The sequence below is a fragment of the Neovison vison genome, chromosome X, assembly GCF_020171115.1.
Source record: "Neovison vison isolate M4711 chromosome X, ASM_NN_V1, whole genome shotgun sequence".
Classification (NCBI taxonomy): Eukaryota; Metazoa; Chordata; class Mammalia; order Carnivora; family Mustelidae; genus Neogale; species Neogale vison.
In genome coordinates, this window is record NC_058105.1 from 33,498,314 (window position 1) to 33,519,841 (window position 21,528).

A 21,528-nucleotide genomic window follows, 5' to 3' on the forward strand; every position below is an offset into this window, starting at 1 on the left:
GCCTTCCATACCTTGACTATTTTGTAAATTTCTTATTCTACATAGATAAGCATTATAGTAGTTAAGCACATCAACTTTTGGAGTTAGACATAAATGCCCATGAAGTCCTTCTCCAGCTCTTAGTAACTTTATGTCCTTGTGTCATAATGTCTTTAGTCCTTAGTTTTCTTATATGTAAAAGGGAAAATAATCATATGGATGCTGCCAGGATTAAATTAAATAATGTATATAGAGTACTTAACACAATGCCTTACCAAAACAATTCCTCAACAAATAGCTTATTACTATCATTGTCAACTATTAAAAATACACATATATTTTAGTATAGTACATGGATATATTATTGTGCAGTGGCGTCAGATGGATTTTGCTTCTAATCATGGTTTAACCTCTTAAATCCACTGTAGACTGTGTAAATTATTTAATCTTTCTGAGCCTGTTTATTTAAAGTGTTAACAATACCTACTTCATAAGCTTGTTGTGAGAATTAAATGTGTGTGTGTGGCAACTAGTTCAAGAAATGATATTCAGTAAATGTTACATTTTTTCAGGGCACCTGGGTGGCTCAGCCGGTTGAGCATCTGCCTTTGTCTCATGTCATGATCCCAGAGTCCTGGGATGAGCCCTGCATCGGGCTCCCTGATCAGCAGGAAGCCTGCTTCTCCATTTCCCCCCATAAAGTTAAGCTTCATTATCCTCACTTGTAAAAAGAAATCATGCATAAATTGTAGAGTGTAAGGATTATAAATAAGATATGATGTGTACCTGGCACATTAGCTAATACAGTGTGGACACTCAATAAATGCTAGCAAGTAATGCCTCTCTTTATCCTTCAAGACTAAGCTCAAATGCCAAATTCTTGGGTGAGGCCTTTCCTAAACTTATCAAGAATTGATTCTCTTTTCTCATAGTACTTTATATTTGCCTTTATCTTAGTCTTCAAAATATATATACAGACTTCCTCTCTGGGCTGAGAACCCTTTGAGGTCAAACATTTTTTATTTATTTGACAGAGAGAGATCACAGGTAGGCAGAGAGGCAGGCAGAGAAAGAGGAGGAAGCAGGCTCCCTGCTGGGCAGAGAGCCCAATGCGGGGCTCGATCCCAGGACCCTGAGATCATGACCTGAGCCGAAGGCAGCGGCTTAACCCACTGAGCCACCCAGGCGCCCCTCAAACATTTTTTAATTCATCTCATTTCATTTCAAGCATTCAGCATAGTGCCTGACACTTACTTGGTATTTGCTTACCTGAGTTTATCGATACACTCCTGGAATGTGTGCATATCAGTATTTGGGGAAGAAATATAGCATAGTGATTAAGATCAGGGTCTTTAGTGTTAGATTCTTGGGATCAAATTTAAACTGCCATTCGTAATTTTCGGGTCATTTGTTCAGTCTGTCCTGGCCTGTTTCCTCACCTGCAAAAAGAAAACACTAATGCGCTAGAATTTAAACCAGGCATATATGAGATATCACCTTTAAAGCACTTAGCCTAATTCCTGGCACATAAAAAATTGTCTGTATAGAGTGTATGCAAGTTTCCATGTATGTAAATTGCAAAGTAAAGTGAAAAATACTTTGCAGCCTGGGTGGCATACTGTTGTGTAATTCAGAAATTTGCAAGGATAGCTCAATCCTCATACCAAAACAATTGCTTATTCAGTTCTTTGCTGACTTTCTTTTTCTCTCTCTCTCTCTTTTTTTTTTTTTTTTTGCATTTTTCTCTTAATTTTCAGATAGGCGTTATTTATAAAGCTAAAGCTTATTTTTAGAACTAATGAAGAAACTATGAATTGTTCTTAAAAAATATTTCAATGTTCTATGGTGAAATGTATAAAACCAGAAAAATAGAAAGCTCTTTCATTAAGGTTATTTTCTAGCAGGACTCTCTGCTTTTCTTATTCTCTCAGGAGAAGTAATAGTTATTGTTAACAGTTGGCACTTTACAGATTTTACTTATTTTTATTTTTATTTTTTTGGAGAGAGAGGGCATGTGCATGCTGGATGGGGGAAGGAGCAGAGGTGGAGGGAGAGAGAGGGGCAAGGAATCTCAAGCAGACTCCCCACTGAGCATGGAACCTGATGCAGGGCTGGATCCCACAAGCCTGAGATCCTGACCTGAGCTAAAACCAAGAGTCAGACACTTAACTGACTGAGACACCCATATGCCCCAACAATTGACACTTTACAACAGAGCACATGCAGGGAAAATACTACATGAGGTATAGAAGTGAAATATTTTATAGGAAGATTTCTGATATTTTCCCTTAAGGATCTTAGACATCAAGAGAGTATATTTTATATTACCTAGGGAAATTTTAGGTCAAGTCTGTATTTATTTAAGAAGAAAACCCTAACTGCCCTTAGAATTTCTATTTCCATAGTATGGAAGACTTTTATCCAAATAAAAATCATGGCCCTGACTCTGGAATTGGAAGTGATAATGGAGAGAAACGATTATCTACAACGGAAGTGAGTCTTTTCTATTGCTGATCTATTTTATTTTAAAAATTTGTTAGAGTTTTGAAATATGTAGACACTTGTACATACTTGATTTAATTTGCTTAAAAAATATCATTATTACATTTTATGACTTCAGATGAAAAAGGAACATGTACATTTTTAGAAGCAGAGCAGTAAATCTTACCATAATATTTTTTTGTTTGAGAACTGGAGATATAAAGCAGATATTCTATTATGTGGAATTAAGACAACTTAATCCTCTTCTATGTTTAAAATGCCCCATTTGTACTTTGTGTTTATTCCTTTCAGCCATCAGATGATGACACAATAAGCCTTCACTCTCAAGTCTCAGAATCCAATAGAGAGCAGACGTCAAGAAATGACAGTCACTCAATAGGAAGTAAACCTGATTCTCAGAAAGGTAATTCATATGGTACCTGCTAATTTTATTTCATGTATATTGCTCTTATTAAAAAAGCATTTTGAAAAATTTTAGAATCTTCAGCCAGTTCTTTTATTGAAAAAATAGACTATTATTCTAAATAATACAGTATGAAAGTACACTGTTTACTTATATTTTCTAACAAATATTAATCTGTAATTAGACCAAGAGGTGTATGATTTTATTGACCCCAACACAGAAGATATAGCAGTTCCTGAACAAGGAGATGCACATATTGGATCATATGTCTCTTTCCTTAAGGTAAAGAAAACTTTGAACAAATAAATACTAATAGCATACTTTCCTTGATCTCGTGAAAGTAGACCACATAGATTTAAAATTATAACTTTCTTTTATATAAGGGGAAAGAAAAAGGTCCTGAGAAATCTCAGAAAAATGAAGAATTGGGAGATGAAAAAAGGTAAGCATATAGGAATTCTCAAATTGAAATGTTACTTATACATGAAATATTTGTTAGGTATTCCTACTTCAGAGTACTTTGAAAAAATTTAATTTTTGGTTCATTTACCTGTTAATTTTCATTTACCTGAAGTAGTTAATTTATAACTACTTCATTTGTCTGCATTCCTCAATTAAACTGTAAATTATAGTAAACAATTAAGCTGAGTGTAGTATATACATTTCCCTTGCCTCCCAGAAGTGTAATTCTCCTATTATTATTACCGAGGAGGACTGTATTTTCACATACATTGCTTCATTTGAGCTCTTTAGCAAATCTTTAAAATAGGTGATTTTTTTTTTTTTTTTTTTTTTTTTTTTTTTTGCATCATTTAGTCAATAAGAAAACAGACCTGCAGTTTCAAGTGTCTGGCACTCAGGTCTTCCAGCTCTTGGTCTAATACACTTTCCATTTCATCAGGCTGGTTATAGTAATTTTATGGGTATTTATCCCTGTATTTTATTAAAATCATTCCACTTTGGATATTTTCTGTATCATTTATCTTATGAAATGCTAGAATATGACTTGCCATATTTAGTCACTCCTTAAAGTTGCTTCGTAGCTGTAGGAAGGAAAGAAGGATCATTTGTTGAATACCTGCCATGTACCAGGATCTGTGCTATGTGCTTTCCTATGTTTCTTATTTATTTTTATTAAAAAATTTTTTTTACAGTTAAAAAAATTTTTTTAGCAGTCTGTACACCCAACATGGGGCTGGAACTCATGACCCTGAGATCAAGAGCAGCATGCTTTTCCAAATGAGCTAGCCAGGAGCCCCTAAGATTTTTTTTTTTTAAAGTTCTATTTATTTAATTTCTCTACCCAACATGGGGCTCGACCTCATGACCCCATGATCAAGAGTCATATGCTCTTCCAACTGAGCCAGCCGGATGCCCTTCATGTTTCTTATTTAATCTTTCCTAAATCCTATAGGGTTGATACTGTTTCTATTTTTACAGATAAGGAAGGGGGAAGTTTGGAGCCTCTAACGTTTCTTGCCTAGAACTACTTAGATAGTGTCCACTAGAACCTAGGGTATGAATGTAACTCTCTTTGATCCCTAAGCTTTTCTCTTTTCTCTACATTGTGCTTCCTCCAAGTGACCTCACTGGTAACTTTTTAATCAGTTATGAATTAGTCATCTCTGGTACCCCATAAGGTGGTACATTGCTTTGTCTTGTACTCTTTATATTTCATTTTTCTATTACTTTCTCATCTTATCTCATGAAGACAATTGTATTAACTTGAGTGTCATGGTGGCATATAAGATATGGTCAAGATACAAAGTCTTAGGATTTGATACTTTGTTTTAAGTGAAATACTTTTGGGATAAAATTACTAGAGTTTGGAGAACAACTTACTTAAAAATTCCTTTGTTCTTTATGAATGATTAAAAATTATGTATTTTAATGAGCATTTTCCTGCAGATTTGCCAGTCTTGTACCCATTTTTCATTTCTTCTACTCAAACATTTTACATGGAGAATTTTAACATTATGATGAATAAACTGATAAAAGTAGGGTGGTTTAGTAAAATTTTCATAGCATTTGATATTTATAAAGACAGGCATATTAGAGCTTTGCTGTTCTTATTACACTCAAGACTGGGGAGTATGCATTGTTAAATTATAAGAAATTACAAAATAGTAATACAGTTTACTTTGTTAGCCATTAATTATATTAATATCACCAGTATGGTACATTTCCTATTGAATAGAAGATAGGTATGTTTTCATATTCCTTAAATATTCCTTATTCCTTATTTTAATGTTTTAAATACAAGGACATTAGGATTTTAGCTTTTACATATTAGAAATTAAAAAGTGGTTTCTGTTTCTGGAAGCTGGCATCAAATATCATCGGCCTTACATTTTGGATAACCATGTTTGTGTCACCTTTCAGACTTGGGAAAGAACAGTTACTTGCAGAGGAAGAGGATGATGATTTGAAGGAAGTAACTGATTTGAGGAAAATAGCCGCTCAGTTATTGCAGCAAGAGCAGAAGAACAGGTATTTTTTCAGTAATGAGATTTAAATAGGCAGACTTTGTAATCATTATGTGATTATTCAAAGATTATCAAATGAAGTTTCCAGTAAACAATAGGACCATCTTAAGATCTATGTCAAGGGACTAACTACTAAAAGACAATAGGGAATAATTAGGAGAGAAGTGTAAAGTTAACGTACACAATTGACATATACTTTATATTCATAGTCATTTTATTTAATTATTGTGTAGGTATCTCTTTTATTTTTGTGTGCTAAATAATAACTGATTTATTTGTTGATAATCATTTTAGCTCACATTAACAGATACATTATAAGTGTTACCCCCTAAGTACATGTCATGTGTATGTAGTGCACTTTTTATCAGATTCCAGATTACCTGGGATATGTATAAACTCCTTAAAATTAAATGGAACTTTATAATGGTTGATTAAATCAGCATGATGATTTGGAGGTCACAGGTTCACTTTGGTGTGTTCCTTGATCAATGACGATTTTTCCCTCTGGCTTGGCTTTCCTTACATGCCATTGGCAATAAGGAAGATGTATGAATGACTATAGAATCAGTGCAAGTCCATTTTTAATACAGAAGTGCTCTGTGCTGCTGAAGGTCTGCTATTATGCCATCTTCATGTACTGAGAGAACTATATTTATAGTTTTGAAATAATAAAGGAGATTTGAGTGTTTTTTTGTTTTGAGAAAATTAAAAGAATAATTTTGTTAAATTTATCATGGGTAGCTAATAAGTACTTTACTTCTCTTAACCAAAACAATAAATGTTCGTGGGTCACATGACCATGTTTTGGAATGTTAAAAATTTAAGTACACTGGCATTTGCTTTTAGATATGCTTTGAAAAATAATTACCATTGAAACTTATCAAATTGCAAATGTCTGTTTTTAAGGGCCACTATATTTTTTAATAATGACTGATTATCCTTTTTTGTGCAACTACTAAATTTATAGAATTAAATCCATACTAGAAAATATCACTCCTCTTTATTCCTTCGATATCTAATGTATCCTCATTGCCAATTCATGTTTTTCTTCTACCATAACTTTCTGTCACCCTTTTCTCTGAAATTCATTTTCTGATCTTTTCCTATCATTCATTTCTAATGGGCCTTTTTTTATATTGGCTACTTGTGAGGTTATGTATGTTTTTCTCCCTCCAGTATAATCAAAGTATTGGTTGTCCCCATGGTTTAAGAGGTTTATGAAGCAAACTCTATGTGACTTAAAAAATAGTTAAGTTTCTGTCTCTTCTACCCAATAGTTGAAATGATTGTATTTATCATTATGAGCAGAGAATACTGATTTTAAAAGAACCCACAGCAATATTTATTTCTCTGATTATGTTAAAAATAGTATTGGAGGGCATAATTTTAGATTTTAACAGTGTCGTATATATCATTTCTATATTTTTCAGTTTTCTACTATTTTTCTTGTCTTTCAATAACTTGAATTATTCTTTTTGGTTTAGAAACAATATCAAATGATGTTTTGTAGGTTTTATTTTTGTGATAGTTTTGTAATCTGTAAAAAATAACACCTAGCACTGTGCCTTGTACATGGTAGGTACTCAGTAATACTGTTATTAGTTAATTGATTGCTTGAAGGTGAAATTAACAAATTTAAAGCTAATAGGAACCATTAATTTAGTTATGTTCATTCTGAATAACTTGTTACTTTTTTAGATGTATGCAAAAGTAATTTCTCTATATCTGCTGTTTCTCTTCATCAGCCATTTCAGACGTTAGCACACATAGATATAGATCTTTTGATGCAGTGACATTAATGTAATAATTATGTCTTATTTTGGAAGGCCTTAAAATATTTATGAGATCTGGTCATAATGTAAGGAGCACATTTTACTTTTAAAAAATCTGTAATTTATAGACAATTTAAATTAGATCCTTGGCCAGTTCTCTTCTGTTAGTGGCTGAACTTAAACTGATCTCAGAAGTTTTGTATGCTGATTTTCTCCACTAAATAATCTCTTCTCTTCTTCTAAAATATGTTGCTGTTGCTCACATCTCTTAGATGCAGATAATTAAAATTTTTGTATGCTATTACAGTACTTGATTTGAGTGAGTCCAAAAAAATCAAAAGTAATCTTCTATAAAGATGTATCCATCCCTTAGAGGATTTGATGTTAATTGTACCTTCTCTGGTTATAGATTTTCTCTTTCACACCGTATTGTGCTTTTGATTCCAATTTTATTAATGAAAAATCTGAAATGCTATTTAAAATTGCAAGTCAGGGATGCTTGTGTGGCTCAGTCGGCTAAGTGCACACCTCTTGATTTTGGCTCAGGTCGTGATCTCCGGGTCATGAGATCAAGCCCTGCATCAGCCTCCATGCTCAGAGTGGAGTCTGCTTGAAATTCTTTATCCTCTCCCTTTGCTCCGCCCCCTGTTTATATGTGTTTTTCTCTCTCTAAGTAATAAATCAATAAAATCTTAAAACAAAATAGGATTAAATTCTAAACCAGGAGTTAAAACATTTCACTTAAGGTTTTAAAGTCATTATAATGTTTTTGTTATTGTCTTTATTTAAAATGATTTATGTGGAGTAAAATTACCCTCGCATATCAGAAAGTAACACCTAGAACTCCTCCTCTGACTCTATGCTACTTAACTATTCTTTAGCTAGCTACTAGTTGAAGGTAAATGTAGTGTTAGCAATCAGCTGAAAGAAGCCATGCATGTACTCCCAAATTAAAGGCAATTTAAAAACTGCTTAGAATGAGATCAGTGATTGTGGCGCCTGGGTGGCTCAGTGGGTTAAGCCTCTGCCTTCGGCTCAGGTCATGATCCCAGGGTCCTGGGATTGAGCCCCACAACGGGCCCTCTGCTCAGTGGGGAGCCTCCTTCCCCCTCCCCCTGCCTGCCTCTCTGCCTACTTGTGATCTCAGTCAAATAAACAAATAAAATCTTTAAAAAAAAAAAAAAAGAATGAAATCAGTGATCATTTTCTTAAAGCAACTTTGCCAGTTGTTTAGTTCATACTATTCTTAAAGGTGTCTTTTATTCTTTAAGCAAATTTGTACTAGTACTTGGAGGATAAAACTACCCAAGGAAAATAACAAGAGGGTATTGCACAGAATAATAGTGAAAAAGGGTGGGAAAGGAGATGAAATAAGCTATCAAGTAGATAACTCACAAGTGTTCAAAGTCTGAAGGCCAGTTTTTAGAAGACTGCTCCCTCTTTGTCTGAGATGCATAGATTAAGCTACTTTGTTTTGACAGTTTATTGTTGAGTATTTAGAAGCTAATCTTTACCCCCTTGTTAAAGTACTGGATTATTTCTACTTGTATTTGGGTGTATTGAAGTCCCTCTGAATCAGTGAAGCTCCCTATATTAAAAATAGCCATTCTGCAAGTTTTTAATATTCACTGTAATTTGGGAAATTAAAAAAAAAACTATCATCTTAAAAAATTATCTTAGCTGTTTTATTCTAAATTATTTAGCTAATTTTTCAAATGTCCACCAATGCTCTTATCTAATTATTAGAGAAATAGCTACTGTTCTTTTTTTTTTTTTAAGATTTTATTTATTTGACAGACAGATCACAAGTAGGCAGAGAGAGAGGAGAGAGGAGGAAGCAGGCTTCCTGCTGAGCAGAAAGCCCGATCAGATCGTGTCTTGAGCTGAAGGCAGAGGCTTTAACCCACTGAGCCACCCACGCACCCCTTCTTTTTTTTTTTTTTAAGAATTTATTTATTTTGGGGGGAGGGGCAGAGGGAGAGGGAGGGAGAGAGTCTCAAGCAGGCTCTGCACTGAGCATGGAGCCCATCTTGGGGCTTTATCTCATGGCCCTGGGATCAAGACCTGAGCTGAAATCAAGAGTTGGACACTTAACTGACTAAGCCACCCAGGTGCCCCCTGTTCATTTTCTTTCTTTCTTTCTTTTATTTTAAGATTTTATTTATTTATTTGACAGAGATAGACAGCGAGAGAGGGAACACAGCAGGGGGAGCAGGAGAGGGAGAAGCAGGCTTCCTGCTGAGCAGGGAGCCCGGTGTGGGCCTCTCTCCCAGGATCCTGGGATCATGACCTGAGCTGAAGGCAGCTGCTTAACGACTGAGCCACCCAGGCACCCCATTCATTTTCTTACACAGATATTCTTATGTGGCTGAATAAGTTGATGTTTATCTGGCTTCTTAAAATTTGTGTGGTTATCATAAAGAGAGGATTACAATATATATGGGCTTTTGCAATGAATAACTTCAGTTGACTGGTTCCCACTGCATTTTCATTCCTGCTAACTTGTATTTTCTATTATGTCTTTCTTTTTAATAAGGATTTTATTTGCTGTTAAGTGTGTCCTGAGAGTTTTCACTTATTGTGGAAAGATGTGCTTCTTAGTACTCTGTAATATGGCTAAATAAAAAAGTAATTCTGAAAAGTTATATTGAAGTATAATTAAGGATCATGGAAAGGAAAATCACATTTTGAGAAGTTTATTATTCTGGTTTAGAATGATAGAAATTATATACATACCCTATTTCATGTGATTTTTTTTTTCTTATCATATATATGAATGTTTCAGTTTGAGGGGCATCATGTTAACCTCTAGGTTGTTATAACTAATTAGGTCATTCTCTCAACCCTTAAAATCTGTCCATTCTTTCTTTTCTGCTTGCTTTACTAATGACTTCCCTGTCCTCTCCCAAAACATCTTATTTCTCCCATCTTTTGATTTGGTTGATGTACGGGAAATGTGAATACAGATGGAGGCCTTTGTGTTATAGAGCATCATTCAGTGAAAAATTCTTCCAGAGGACCAGAAACGCAGGACATGCATCAAGGTATCTAGAGTTTATGGAAGTATTAAGGGGCCAGGTTGGTGCAGCTGAATTTTATAGTCATTTACTTAAAATACAGTACTAGTAACGGGGTTAGGGAAATGTGCTAATAATCTAGAATAGATATTTAGATAATGTAGGTGTTTTGACTTTGAGTATCACGAATAAAACATTAAATATTCATGTACAAACAAATGTTTACATGAGAGAATTCTCAAGTGTATAAAATACATTTTATAGGTAAATGGATCCCAACTTTGTTTTTCTGCTCCAATATGATTTATACACATCAGTAATCACAATGCTAATAAGTGTTGCTTGAGGAGAATTTAGAATTTACCATACTGAGGGCATTGTAGTATGATCCCTCACCTCCCACTGTCAATAATTCTGACATTTACCCCTCAGGACAGTTCTTACTGTTACATCACCTTTTTAAAAATCACTCTTCAAGGATGTATTTCTTCCTAACAGTCCTAGATATTTTTTTTACCTTAGTTCTTTTGCATTTCAGGATTACGTGCAATTTTAGTATATGTCCATAGTGAGAAGAATAAAGGTGTTGTCAATCTCGAAATTGTTGGTACAAAGCTACACTGCTTTGCCTGTGATACTTGCCCTTGGCTCCTCACTGTGATTTCTTCCTAGGGAGGCTTTAATCCATCCAAGCTAGTGAGGAAACCGGGCTAATGGAAATTGGTTTCTTTAGGTTAACCATCTTTCTGAAATTACGAACTTTAGCTTAAAATATCTTTGAGTAGTAAATATGTAGTTTTAATTTTAAATTGTTTTCTCCTCCGTGTTTTGATAGTTGACATCTAAAGTTTTTTGAATAAAAGACATCTTTTATTTCTTATAAGACTAAACTTTAAAATTGAGAAGTTATATTTAAATCTAGAGTAAATATTAAGAACTCTTAAATATTTTAATGAGCTATGTGAAAGAAAGTTATTAATTCATTACTTTTGACTTTCAGATTAATACTTAGAATTCTATAACAATATGGAAAAGAGTTCTCTCATGATGGTTTATCATTCTTTTTCTTTTTTTTTCTACAAATAGCATTTCATTTGGGTATTAAAAGTTTGATAAACTTTTTAAGGAATTGAACTTTAACATGCCTTTACATTTAGAATGAAGGCTTGTTATTTGGCTTTTGGCAAAATGGTCATCTGTTCCATCAACATAACTCATGTCATTTGCTGTGCTGGGAAAATGAAATCAGTCATCATGGCACCTGAACAATCTGCATCTCTTTATTTTCTGTGTCAGCCAAAAGTTAGATGGACAGAGGGCAATAGTATGGTTAGAAGATATCCAGGCCTCGAGAAAAGGTTTATAAAAGAAGATGTGTGGAGGAGTTGGTGAGCTTCATTCCTTCATAATAGCCATGGACATTAGCTCTAAATAATATATAAACATTGTTTTCTAGCGGAGATCTTCATGGACCAGATGCAGTTTATTATGCAGATCTTTTATATCATGTGTAAATACTTTTCTCCTTAATGTATTTTGGAATTAATGTATTGATTTACTTCTAGGATTCTTAATCATTCAACTTCTGTCCCAAGAAACAAGCCAAAACAAACTATGGAATGCGAAAAGAGGTATAAAAATATCTTAGTCCTTATATTTAGTAGTTTTTAATGAGACTTGATTCTCTAATAGTGATATTCCTATATGTGGGCTTTAATTGAAAAATAATACAGATTTAATATAACTAACTAGATAATTTAATGACAAACTGTGTCCCAGCCACCAGCTCAATTTACTTTTGATATAAACAAAAAATGCTGATTTGATATCTTTTTCTACTCATACCTGCATTTCGTTGTAATGATAGAAGCATTTATTTACTAACTCATTACTGCTGGGAATAATGTGTTTCTTCGTCATTGTATTTGTTCTCTGTTATTGTTCACTTTTTTATTTCATTTCAATTGGGTTTTACTAAATTCTTCCTTATGAATTCAGGATCCAAGTTAATATATGTGAATTCCAGAGAACCAGAAAACCTTGAAAGTTTCTATTTATTTTTTGGCAGTTTGAAAGTTTGTATTAGGCTCAATTCCTGGGTCATTCCTGTAGGAGGGTAAAGGTCCAAGGCTGGGTGTAGGGTTCGTATAGAAGTATACACAGAGAGAAGTAACATTTCCTGAATACTTGTTGTATGCAAACTGTTCTGAGTGGGTTAGATGTCTTATCTCATTTAATCCTCATAATAACTCTATGAAGTTGTTACTCTTCTTACCTCATTTTGTAAGGGAGATAACCGAGGCTCAGAAATTACCATAATTTGCTCAAGGTCACACAGCTAGTAAGTGCCACAGTGAAGATTCAAGCCCAGGTTGTCTGGTTGCAGAACCTCAAGTTTTAACATATGGTAACAGGAACATTTTGCTTTCTTGAGATTCACACATCCCACTGATATCTTTTCCTGGATACCTCATAGTCTAAACTGAACTTATTTTTTCCCAAATTTATTTCTTCTGTATAGTTTGCCTGAGTGTGAATGTACCATTACTCAGTCACCAAAGTCAGCAACTTTGAAATTATCGGAAACTTCTCGTGCATCCCTCCCAATTCAGTCAATCACAGAGAATTATGGCTTCTTTTCTATTTTTTATTGTTTTTTAAAATTTTTTGAAGATTTTATTTGTTTGAGAGAACACTCACAGAGGGAGGGCGAGAGGGAGAAGACTTCCTGCTGAGCAGAGAGCCGAGCCCAGATTCATGACCTGAGCTGAAGGCAGACGCTTAACCGACTAAGCCACCTGGGTGCCCTGAACATTATAGCGTCTTAACATTACTTCCATCTCTCCCAACTTCTTCATTCCTAGCACTGCCATGTTGGTTTAGGCTCCATCCTTTTCCTTCTGGATTACCACAACAGTCCCCAGACACATCTCTATTCTTCACTTTTGCCTACGTTTAAGTTTGTCTTCTGCATCGATGTAAGTGTTGTTTCCAAAACCGTCTGTGACTGTCATTTATTACCTTCTACTGGTTATCACTTTCAGGATAAAGCTGAAAATGCCTAAGTGAACCTGTAAGATTGAAGTGAGTTTCTGATGACCTTAAACCTTATCATGCACTCTTCCACTGGCACGTTTTGCTGTTAGGAACAGTAATTTTTCTCCTTATCTATCACCATTTCACATCTGTTCTATATCCTGGTTTCTCTATTGGAATTGCCCTTTCTTTTTTCACTTAGGCTTTCAGAATTCAGTTCAAACATAAAGATGACTTTTTATACTCAAGTCTAGAAACGTTCCTCTACTCAAATTTCATTAATTGGATTTAACCCAATCCCTCCCTTTTTGAGTACTGATTCTGTTATCTTATATTATATTTGTTCTCCTTAAAGTTTGTGTTATTACTTTGCTCCTCACTTCTTTTCATTCCCATCTTAATTTCCCTCCCCAGATTCCTAATATTCTCTTAAGAAGGACCCAATTGCCCAAACCTCAAAAGTGTGATACCTAATCCTGACCTCTCTTTCATATAACTATTAGTTCTACATTTCTCATTTTCAAAATAATCACTCAACTTTTTCTTTAAAAACAAAATTAAAAAAAACGTTTTCTGATAAGAATTAATGTAGCTTTGGTGTGCCTGGATAGCTCAGTGGGTTAAGCCTCTGCCTTTGTCTTGGGGCATGATCTCAGGGTCCTGGGATCGAGGCCTGCATTGCGGGGGGGGGGGGGGGTGTGTCTCTGCTCAGTGGGGAGCCTGCTTCCCCCTCTCACTCTCTGCCTGCTTCTCTGCCTACTTGTGGTCTCCCTCTATGTCAAATAAATAAATAAAATCTCTTTTAAAAAAGAATTAATGTAGCTTTATTGTTGCAAAATTACAAAACTTGGCAAACACAAATAAATAAATAAATATCACCTATTTTCCCACTCTCCAGAGATGACAAGTCATAGTATTTTGGTGTGTTCCCCTTTAGAGCCTTTTTCTATCTGTGGCATAAATAATTTGCACATGCTTGTGTATATGTGTATATACATACACCACAGAGTTGTATAACCTGTTGCCTACTCAACACCCCCACTTGGATGTATAATAGGCATATGAAACTTTTTGTTTTATTTTATTTTATTTTTTTATTAACATGTAATGTGTTATTAGCCCCAGGAGGCATACGAAACTTAACTTTTCAAATTCATACTCTTAATTCCTCCTTGCACCTCTTGAATTTATTTTTCCTTTCTTTTTCCCTTTTCAAAAAATGTCAACTCATCCTTATAGTTGCTCAGCTCAAAAACCTCAGAGTCAACCATAACATGTCACTTTCTTTCACATACCATATCTAATCCATTAGCAAATAATGGATTTGCTATTGTTTGCTATTATTTGACTCTGCCTTCAAAATATACCCCAAATCTAATCACACCTTACCACCTCCACACCTACCACCTTAGCCCTCACCATGTTTTCTAAAAATTTTTTTAATTTAATTTTTATTGTTTATTTATATTAGTTTTACTTTTTTTTCCTTCTGTGTTCTTGTTTAAATTCAAGTTACTTAACATTTAGTGTAAAATTGGTTTCAGGAGTAGAATTTATGGGTTCATCACTTACATACAAGCCTAGTGCTCATCACAAGTGCCCTCCTTAATACCCATCACCCTACTAGCCCATCCCCCACCCACCTCCCCTCCAGCAACCCTCAGTTTGAGGTCTCTGTAGTTAACAGTTTCTTATGGTTTGCCTCCCTATCTGTTTTCCTCCTATTTTACTTTTTCTTCCCTTCCCCTGTGTTCATCTGTTTTGTATATTAAATTCCACATACGAGTGAAATCACATGATATATGTCCTCCTCTGACTGACTTATTTCGGCTCTAGCCGTCTCTTAACTTCAGTTATTAAAATAGCCTCCTAACAGGTTTCGGGCCTTTGCTTTCCTGTAGTCTGCTTTTCAAAAAAGCATCAGATTTTTATCTTTTGAAATGTAAGTCAGATCACGTCACTCTTCATAATTCTCTAATGACTTCCCGTCTCGTTCGGGATAAAAACTAGAGTCCTTGAAGGACTTAGAAACCTCTACATTATTTGGCTCCCTCCTGTCTTCTTTCTTGCCTGGATCTTCCTGGTTAGTTAGTTCCTTTCTAGCTATACTGGCCTCCTTGTTGCATCGCCATACGCCAGGCATTTCCTGCTTCCTCAGGGCTTTTGCCTCTGCCTGAAATGATTTCCCCCTAGATAGCCTTATGGCTTATTCCTTTGTCTTCAGGTTTCTGCTCAAATTTCACTTCATTAGCAAGGAGTTCCCTGGACAACTTAAATAAAAGAGGATGCCTCCCCACTTCTTTGTCCTTTTCCGATACCCTGTTTTATTTTTGTCCAAGAACGTAATACCCTCTGACATTCCAAATTTATACATTTTTTCCATCTGGCATTCTGAATATATACTACTTTGTTTACTGTTTGTCTTCACTACCACACCACTCCCTTGGCACACTACAGTGTCAGTTTTATCAGTTATTGAGAGAAGACTATTAAAAACTCCAGGACTAATTGGGGATTTGGCTTTGATGTTCTGTCATTTTCCCTTCATATAGTCGTATACTCTGCATTAGATACATAAATATTTAGAACTGTAGTGTCCTCTTAATGAACTTATACCTTTGTCATTTTGAAATGACATTTTTTATATTTCTGATAGTTTTCTTTGAAGTCTACTTTTCTGATATTGTATAGTCATCTCAGCTTTCTTTTGATTAGTGTTAACATGATAGATCTATATTTCTCCATCCTTTTATTTTTAACCTACCTGTGTTTTTGTGGAGAAAGTTGATTTCTTGTATTTAGCATATGGTAGCACCTTCCTTTTGTATTTAATTGAGAATCTTTTAATGACATTGTTCATGTTGTTTATATTTAATGGAATTATTGATATTAATGGATTTAAATCTACCATCTTTTGTGCTTTTGTCTTATCTATTCGTTATAGCCATCTTTCCTCTTTTTAATTTTAAAATTCTCATTTATCTCCTTCATGGACTTATTAGCTATAATTTTTTGTTATCGAACATTAGTGATTATTTTAGGGTTTAAGGTATAGTGTTTAACTGGGATGCCTGGGCGGCTCAGTCATTTAAGCGTCTTCCTTTGGCTCAGGTCATGATCCCAGTGTCCTGAGATCGAGTCTTCTCCCTCTGCCTGCTGCTCCCCCTGCTTGTGTGCACTCGCTCTCTCTCTCTCTCTCTCTCTCTTTCTGACTCCCCCCGCCAGAAAAAGAATGGTGTTTAACTTATCACAGTCTACATTCAAGTGCTATTATGCCATTTCATACGTTGCATAACTTTACAATAGTATACTTCTGTTTCTTCCTTTTTGGCCTCTGTGGTGGTGTTACTGTATATTTTACTTATATATGTTATAAACCCCATAATACATTGTTATTATTTTTGCTTTAAAGAGTCAATTATTTCTTTAAAGAGATTTAAATAATCAGAATAATGTCTTTTATCTTTCCTCCCTTAACTATCTCTAGTAGCTCTGTATTTCCATGTATAGTTTTCTTTCTACCTGAAAGAGAGTAAGACTACTTTTATTACTGTCCACTCTTCTTGAATACTTTCAGTTTCTGTATGAGAAAGTCTTGGTTTTGCCTTTTTTTTTTTCCCTTCATTTTTGAAAGCTATCTTTGCTGATACAAAATTCTAGGTTGACATTTTTGTTTTCTTTCAGTACCTTAAAGAATTTTCTCCTCTGTCCTCTGGATTAGATTGTTTCTTATGAAAATTCTATTGTCCATGTTTGTTTCATAGAATCTAATGTGTCTTTTTTCTCTGGCTGCTGCTTACAATTTTTTTTTTTATCATTTGTTTTTAAGTAATTTGATTATGAGGTATCTTGGTGTAGTTTTCTTCATTTTTCTTTTGCTTGGAGTTCTTTGAGCTTCTAAAATTTGCGGGTTTATTGTTTTCATGAAATTTGTAAATTTGGGGCCCTTATTTCTTCAAAGATCTTTTCTGTCACCTGACCTATTCTTCTAGAACCCCCATTATATTTATATTAGGCTACTTAAAGTCTCCCACCAGTCGCTGAGGTTCTGTTCAGTCCTCTTCAATATTTTTCTTTCTGTCTTTGATTTTTCTTTTTAACTTTTTAAAAGCTTTTATTTATTTATTTGACAGAGAGAGAGTGAGAGAGCACAAGCAGGGGAAGCAGGAGAGGGAGAAGTAGGACCCCAGGATCATGACCTGAGCTGAAGGCAGGCACTTAATTGGCTAAGCCGCCTAGGCACCCTCTGCATTTGATTTTTGATAGTTCTTTTACTAAGTCTAATCAATTCTTTTTTTTTTTTTTAAGAATTCTATTTTTAAGTAATCTCCATACCTAATGTGGGGCTCAAACTTACAACCCCAAGATCAAGCATTTCATGCTGTACCTACTGAGCCAGCCAGGCACACCTCTTAAATGTCCAAACTACAGTTAATCCCATCCAGTTTATTTTTATTTTTTTGTAATTTTATTATTTTTTTTTCTGTGTTCCAGGATTCATTGTTTATGTACCACACCCAGTGCTCCTTGCAATACATGCCCTCCTTAATACCTACCACCAGGCTCACCCAGCCCCCCACTATCCAGTTTATTTTTAATTTCAGATGTTGTACTTCTCATCTCTTGAATTTTGATTTTTATCTATTTTATGTCTATTGTGTCTGTACTTAACATATTTAGTCTTTTCTTCTTGCTTCTGAATATTACCTGATTGAATTTTTGATTGAATGCAGGACATTGTGAACTTCACCTTCTTGGGTGCTGGATTTTATCGTATCATTATAAATATTCTTGAACATTGTTCTAGGATGTGGTTAAATTAATTGGCAATAGTTTGATATTTGGGGGATTTGGTTTTATAACTTTTTATATGGAATCAGTGTGGCATTTAGTCTAGGACTAGATTTGGCCCCCTACTGGAGGAAGACTTTTCTTAGTACTATAGCTGATGCCCCAGGAACTGCATGCTTTTCCAGTCTGGCTGGTGGAAACCGGTATTAATTTATTCATAGTCCTCTCTAAGTCTGAGAGTTATTCTGTCTTTTTGGCTATTCGTTCTTTTGCCTAGTAGTAGTAGTTTTCTCAGGCATATGATCAGGGCTCAGTACTCTGTTGAAAATATTAAGAATGCTTCTGTAGAACTTTTAAGTTCTTTTTTTGTGCTTTGCTTTTTTTCTCTCTCACTTTGTCCTGTTAATGCCATCCATCTTTTTCACCCTGGCTCCCAGCTTCATCTCCTCAATTCAGGGAGCTCCCTGGACCTTTGTTTCCTCCTCTCTGGATTAGAAGCCTGGAAACTTTTCCTGCAGCAGCCTGATGCAATTATGGGGGTTTCACCTTGTTTGTTACCCATCTGTAAGGGATAAAATGTCTTTTTTTTTTTCTTGCCTGATACTCAGTATTCTGGAAAGCAGAATTCTATATATTTTGTCTGCTCTTATAGTGTTTTCTGTCAGGGTATAAATCTGACCACCGTTATTCTATCTTGGCCAGACGCAAAGTCTAATTCTTACATTTTGTTATGTTTTGTCAATGTTTAGTTTGTTTCTTTCATATAACTCCCTGCCCCAACATTTAAAAACTTACTGCCCATATTTTTCATATACTTATGTGATTTCATCTTTATTCATACTTAAATCTTTTAGTCATTAACTTTGGTATTTTATATGAGGTAAGGTAGTTAGTTTTTTCTTCCTCTTTTGCACCCTCTCTCTTTTTCTCACTCCCTACCCTCCTCACCCTCTGTTTTTCTTTCTTTCTTTGTGTGTTTTATAATTGGTTAATCAGTTGTCTCAACACTATTTGCTACATAGCCTATCATTTCTATGACAATTGTGAATTTCATTTTTTAAATCATAGGTTGTCACTGGAAAATCTATAAATTCTGGATCTCGTAGTATTTAATTACTTTAATAGAATATGTGCAGTTTCCTGGTAGGGAAGTCCCCTTTATTATCTAACTTTTCTCCAAATTAACTTTGAAATTCTTTTATCAAGTCTCTAATACAAGCCCAGAAATACTTTCTATTTTTTATTATATTTTATTTCAGCTTCCAAATAATTTGAAATGGTTATACCCATAAAATTTAGTCTTTCCTTTTTTTTTTTTTAAGATTTTATTTATTTATTTGACACAGAGAGAGAGACAGCGAGAGAGGGAACACAAGTAGGGGAAGTGGAAGAAGGAGAAGCAGGCCTTTGGCTGAGCAAGGAGTCCGGCACACAGGGCTCCATCCCAGGACCCTGGGACCATAACCTCAGCTGAAGGCAGATGCATAGCAGCTGAGCCACCCATGTGCCCAATATTTAGTCTTTCTAAGGACTTTATAGTTATTCAGTTTCCTTTCTAGACACACTGGTAGTTTTTGTTTTGTTTTGTTTTGTTTTGAGAGAGAGAAAGAGAGCACAAACGGGAAATAGGGAACAGGGTTGGTGGCAGAGGGAGAGAGAGAATCCCACGCAGGCTCCATGCTCAATGTTGAGGCTTGATTTCACAACCACGAGATCATGACCTGAGCTGAAATTAGGAGTTGGATGCTTAATTGGTTGAGCCACTCAAGTGCCCCAACATGGGTAGTTTTTTTTCTTGTAGGTCTCATGCATGTCTAAGTTAAGTTTGTTCCTAGTATTTTTGCTTTTCCTTCCTTTTATGAATGAATTTTTTTCCTAATATATTTTATAGCTTGTTATAATTGATATATGAGAAAGCTATTAACTTTTGTATAACTGGTAAACTTCTTTTAATAATAATGATGGGTTTTTTTTCCCCTTTGGATAATCATATTTTCCATAAATTTTGAAAATTTGTTTCTTTCTAATTTTTAAATGTTCTTTCTTACTGTACAATAGAGAAGTTCTACAACAGTGTTGAATTATAATAGCTCTAGTGGGCATTTTGTCTGTGTATTTTTTTCAAAGGAACTTCTTGCCTAATAACAAGATGTGCAGTTTACTTTTCCTGACAAAAATAGATGAGAAGAATTTCAGCCATAGCCCCTGTGTGTCAGAATGAAGGTGGTTAGAGGTTCATAATCTGTAATTCAATAGTCAAAAAGGAATTACTCCTCTAATCTCTTTGACATTAAAAAAAAATAAATTTGTATAAAATTATTTGATTTTTATTTTTTTTTAATGATTCAATGTAATAAACATTCTGTTTTTTCACTGTATGTCTAGGTATTACATTTCTTTTGGCCTCTAAAAAGTCCTTAGAGTAGTCTTTTGCATGGGATGATATTAAATAAACGAATTTTGAGTTTTTTAAAGGAATAGAAGTGATTGGGAACTTAAATATGTTGTTCTGGACTTTAAGTTTTATGTTATTAGTTCAAACTATAGACATGGGTAAATTTTTTAGATTTCTGGTATAAAAAAAAAAAGAGAGAGTGAGAGAGAGAGACAACTCTTTATTGTTCATAATAAATTCCTAAGGGTAAGTTTAAATTTTTTACCATATTAAGGCATCTTTAATTTTGTAGTGTCTCAGCAGATGAAGTTAATTCACCGTTATCACCCCTCACATGGCAGGTAAGAGGAAAATGAATTCCTGTTATATCTAATATTTTGTTCTCATTTATTTAGTTAAAAGAAATTGTCTCATTACAGCCCTTAGAAAATCAGAAGGATCAAATAGATGAACAGCAGTGGCCAGAATCTCAACCTATAATCTGGCAGAGTGAAGAAAGGAGGCGGAGCAAACAGATTAGAAAAGAATATTTCAAGGTACTTTTTATTAAATTGCAAAATTTACTTTGTAGTTATTAGCTTTGGTTTTATAAGTTTTGAATTAATAAGGTAGCCTATAACTCTAGTTACATGTAGTAAATGTACTATTTTATCTTGGTTTCCCACATGCATAGGTATATATAATATGATCCAGTTAAATATATGAAATTTCAGTAATTCAGAATAATTAAGAATGACTCTGTAGACCAATGTGAATTGTGATTTACCAGATACTTGACATGAAAATAGAATGTTTGTTATACTGCTAGTTGTAGCAATATGTAGTTATGTTTTAAAAGAACTGGCTAGAAAAGTCTTTCAGTAGATTTGTTTCACTATATATAGTTCACATGTATTTGCAATTAGCATTTAACTGTTTCTATCTAAATAAATGCTACTTACGTGTCTCTAAAAATGCTTGAAATTGTTTCTCCCCCATTTTTTCTTCTTGCTACCTTAGTAGATTTCTCAAGATGATCTTTTATCTTAGGTAAATTAAAAGTTTAGATTATTTGAATCATCCCAAATTTCTAGTTAATGGCGTTTTAGTGAAATTTTGCTGTGTATACCCTTATAAATATTGTAATATTATTCATTTGTGGTTAAAG

At 34.4% G+C, this 21,528-nt stretch overlaps 1 protein-coding gene across 3 annotated transcripts in view; it reads left to right on the forward strand.

Moving 5' to 3' along the window:
* Window positions 1-21,528, forward strand: part of LRCH2 (leucine rich repeats and calponin homology domain containing 2) — a 103,925-nt gene that overhangs the window by 48,527 nt on the left and 33,870 nt on the right. For 2 of the 3 annotated variants that reach the window (XM_044235239.1, XM_044235240.1), the window contains exons 7-14: window positions 2,385-2,472; window positions 2,773-2,884; window positions 3,069-3,166; window positions 3,268-3,326; window positions 5,267-5,374; window positions 11,725-11,790; window positions 20,674-20,722; window positions 20,801-20,917. In XM_044235239.1, coding sequence (XP_044091174.1) covers window positions 2,385-2,472; window positions 2,773-2,884; window positions 3,069-3,166; window positions 3,268-3,326; window positions 5,267-5,374; window positions 11,725-11,790; window positions 20,674-20,722; window positions 20,801-20,917 — 697 coding nt within the window. Of the gene's footprint in view, window positions 1-2,384; window positions 2,473-2,772; window positions 2,885-3,068; window positions 3,167-3,267; window positions 3,327-5,266; window positions 5,375-10,108; window positions 10,187-11,724; window positions 11,791-20,673; window positions 20,723-20,800; window positions 20,918-21,528 lie in introns of all 3 variants that reach the window. The other variant, XM_044235241.1, reaches the window with a different exon arrangement.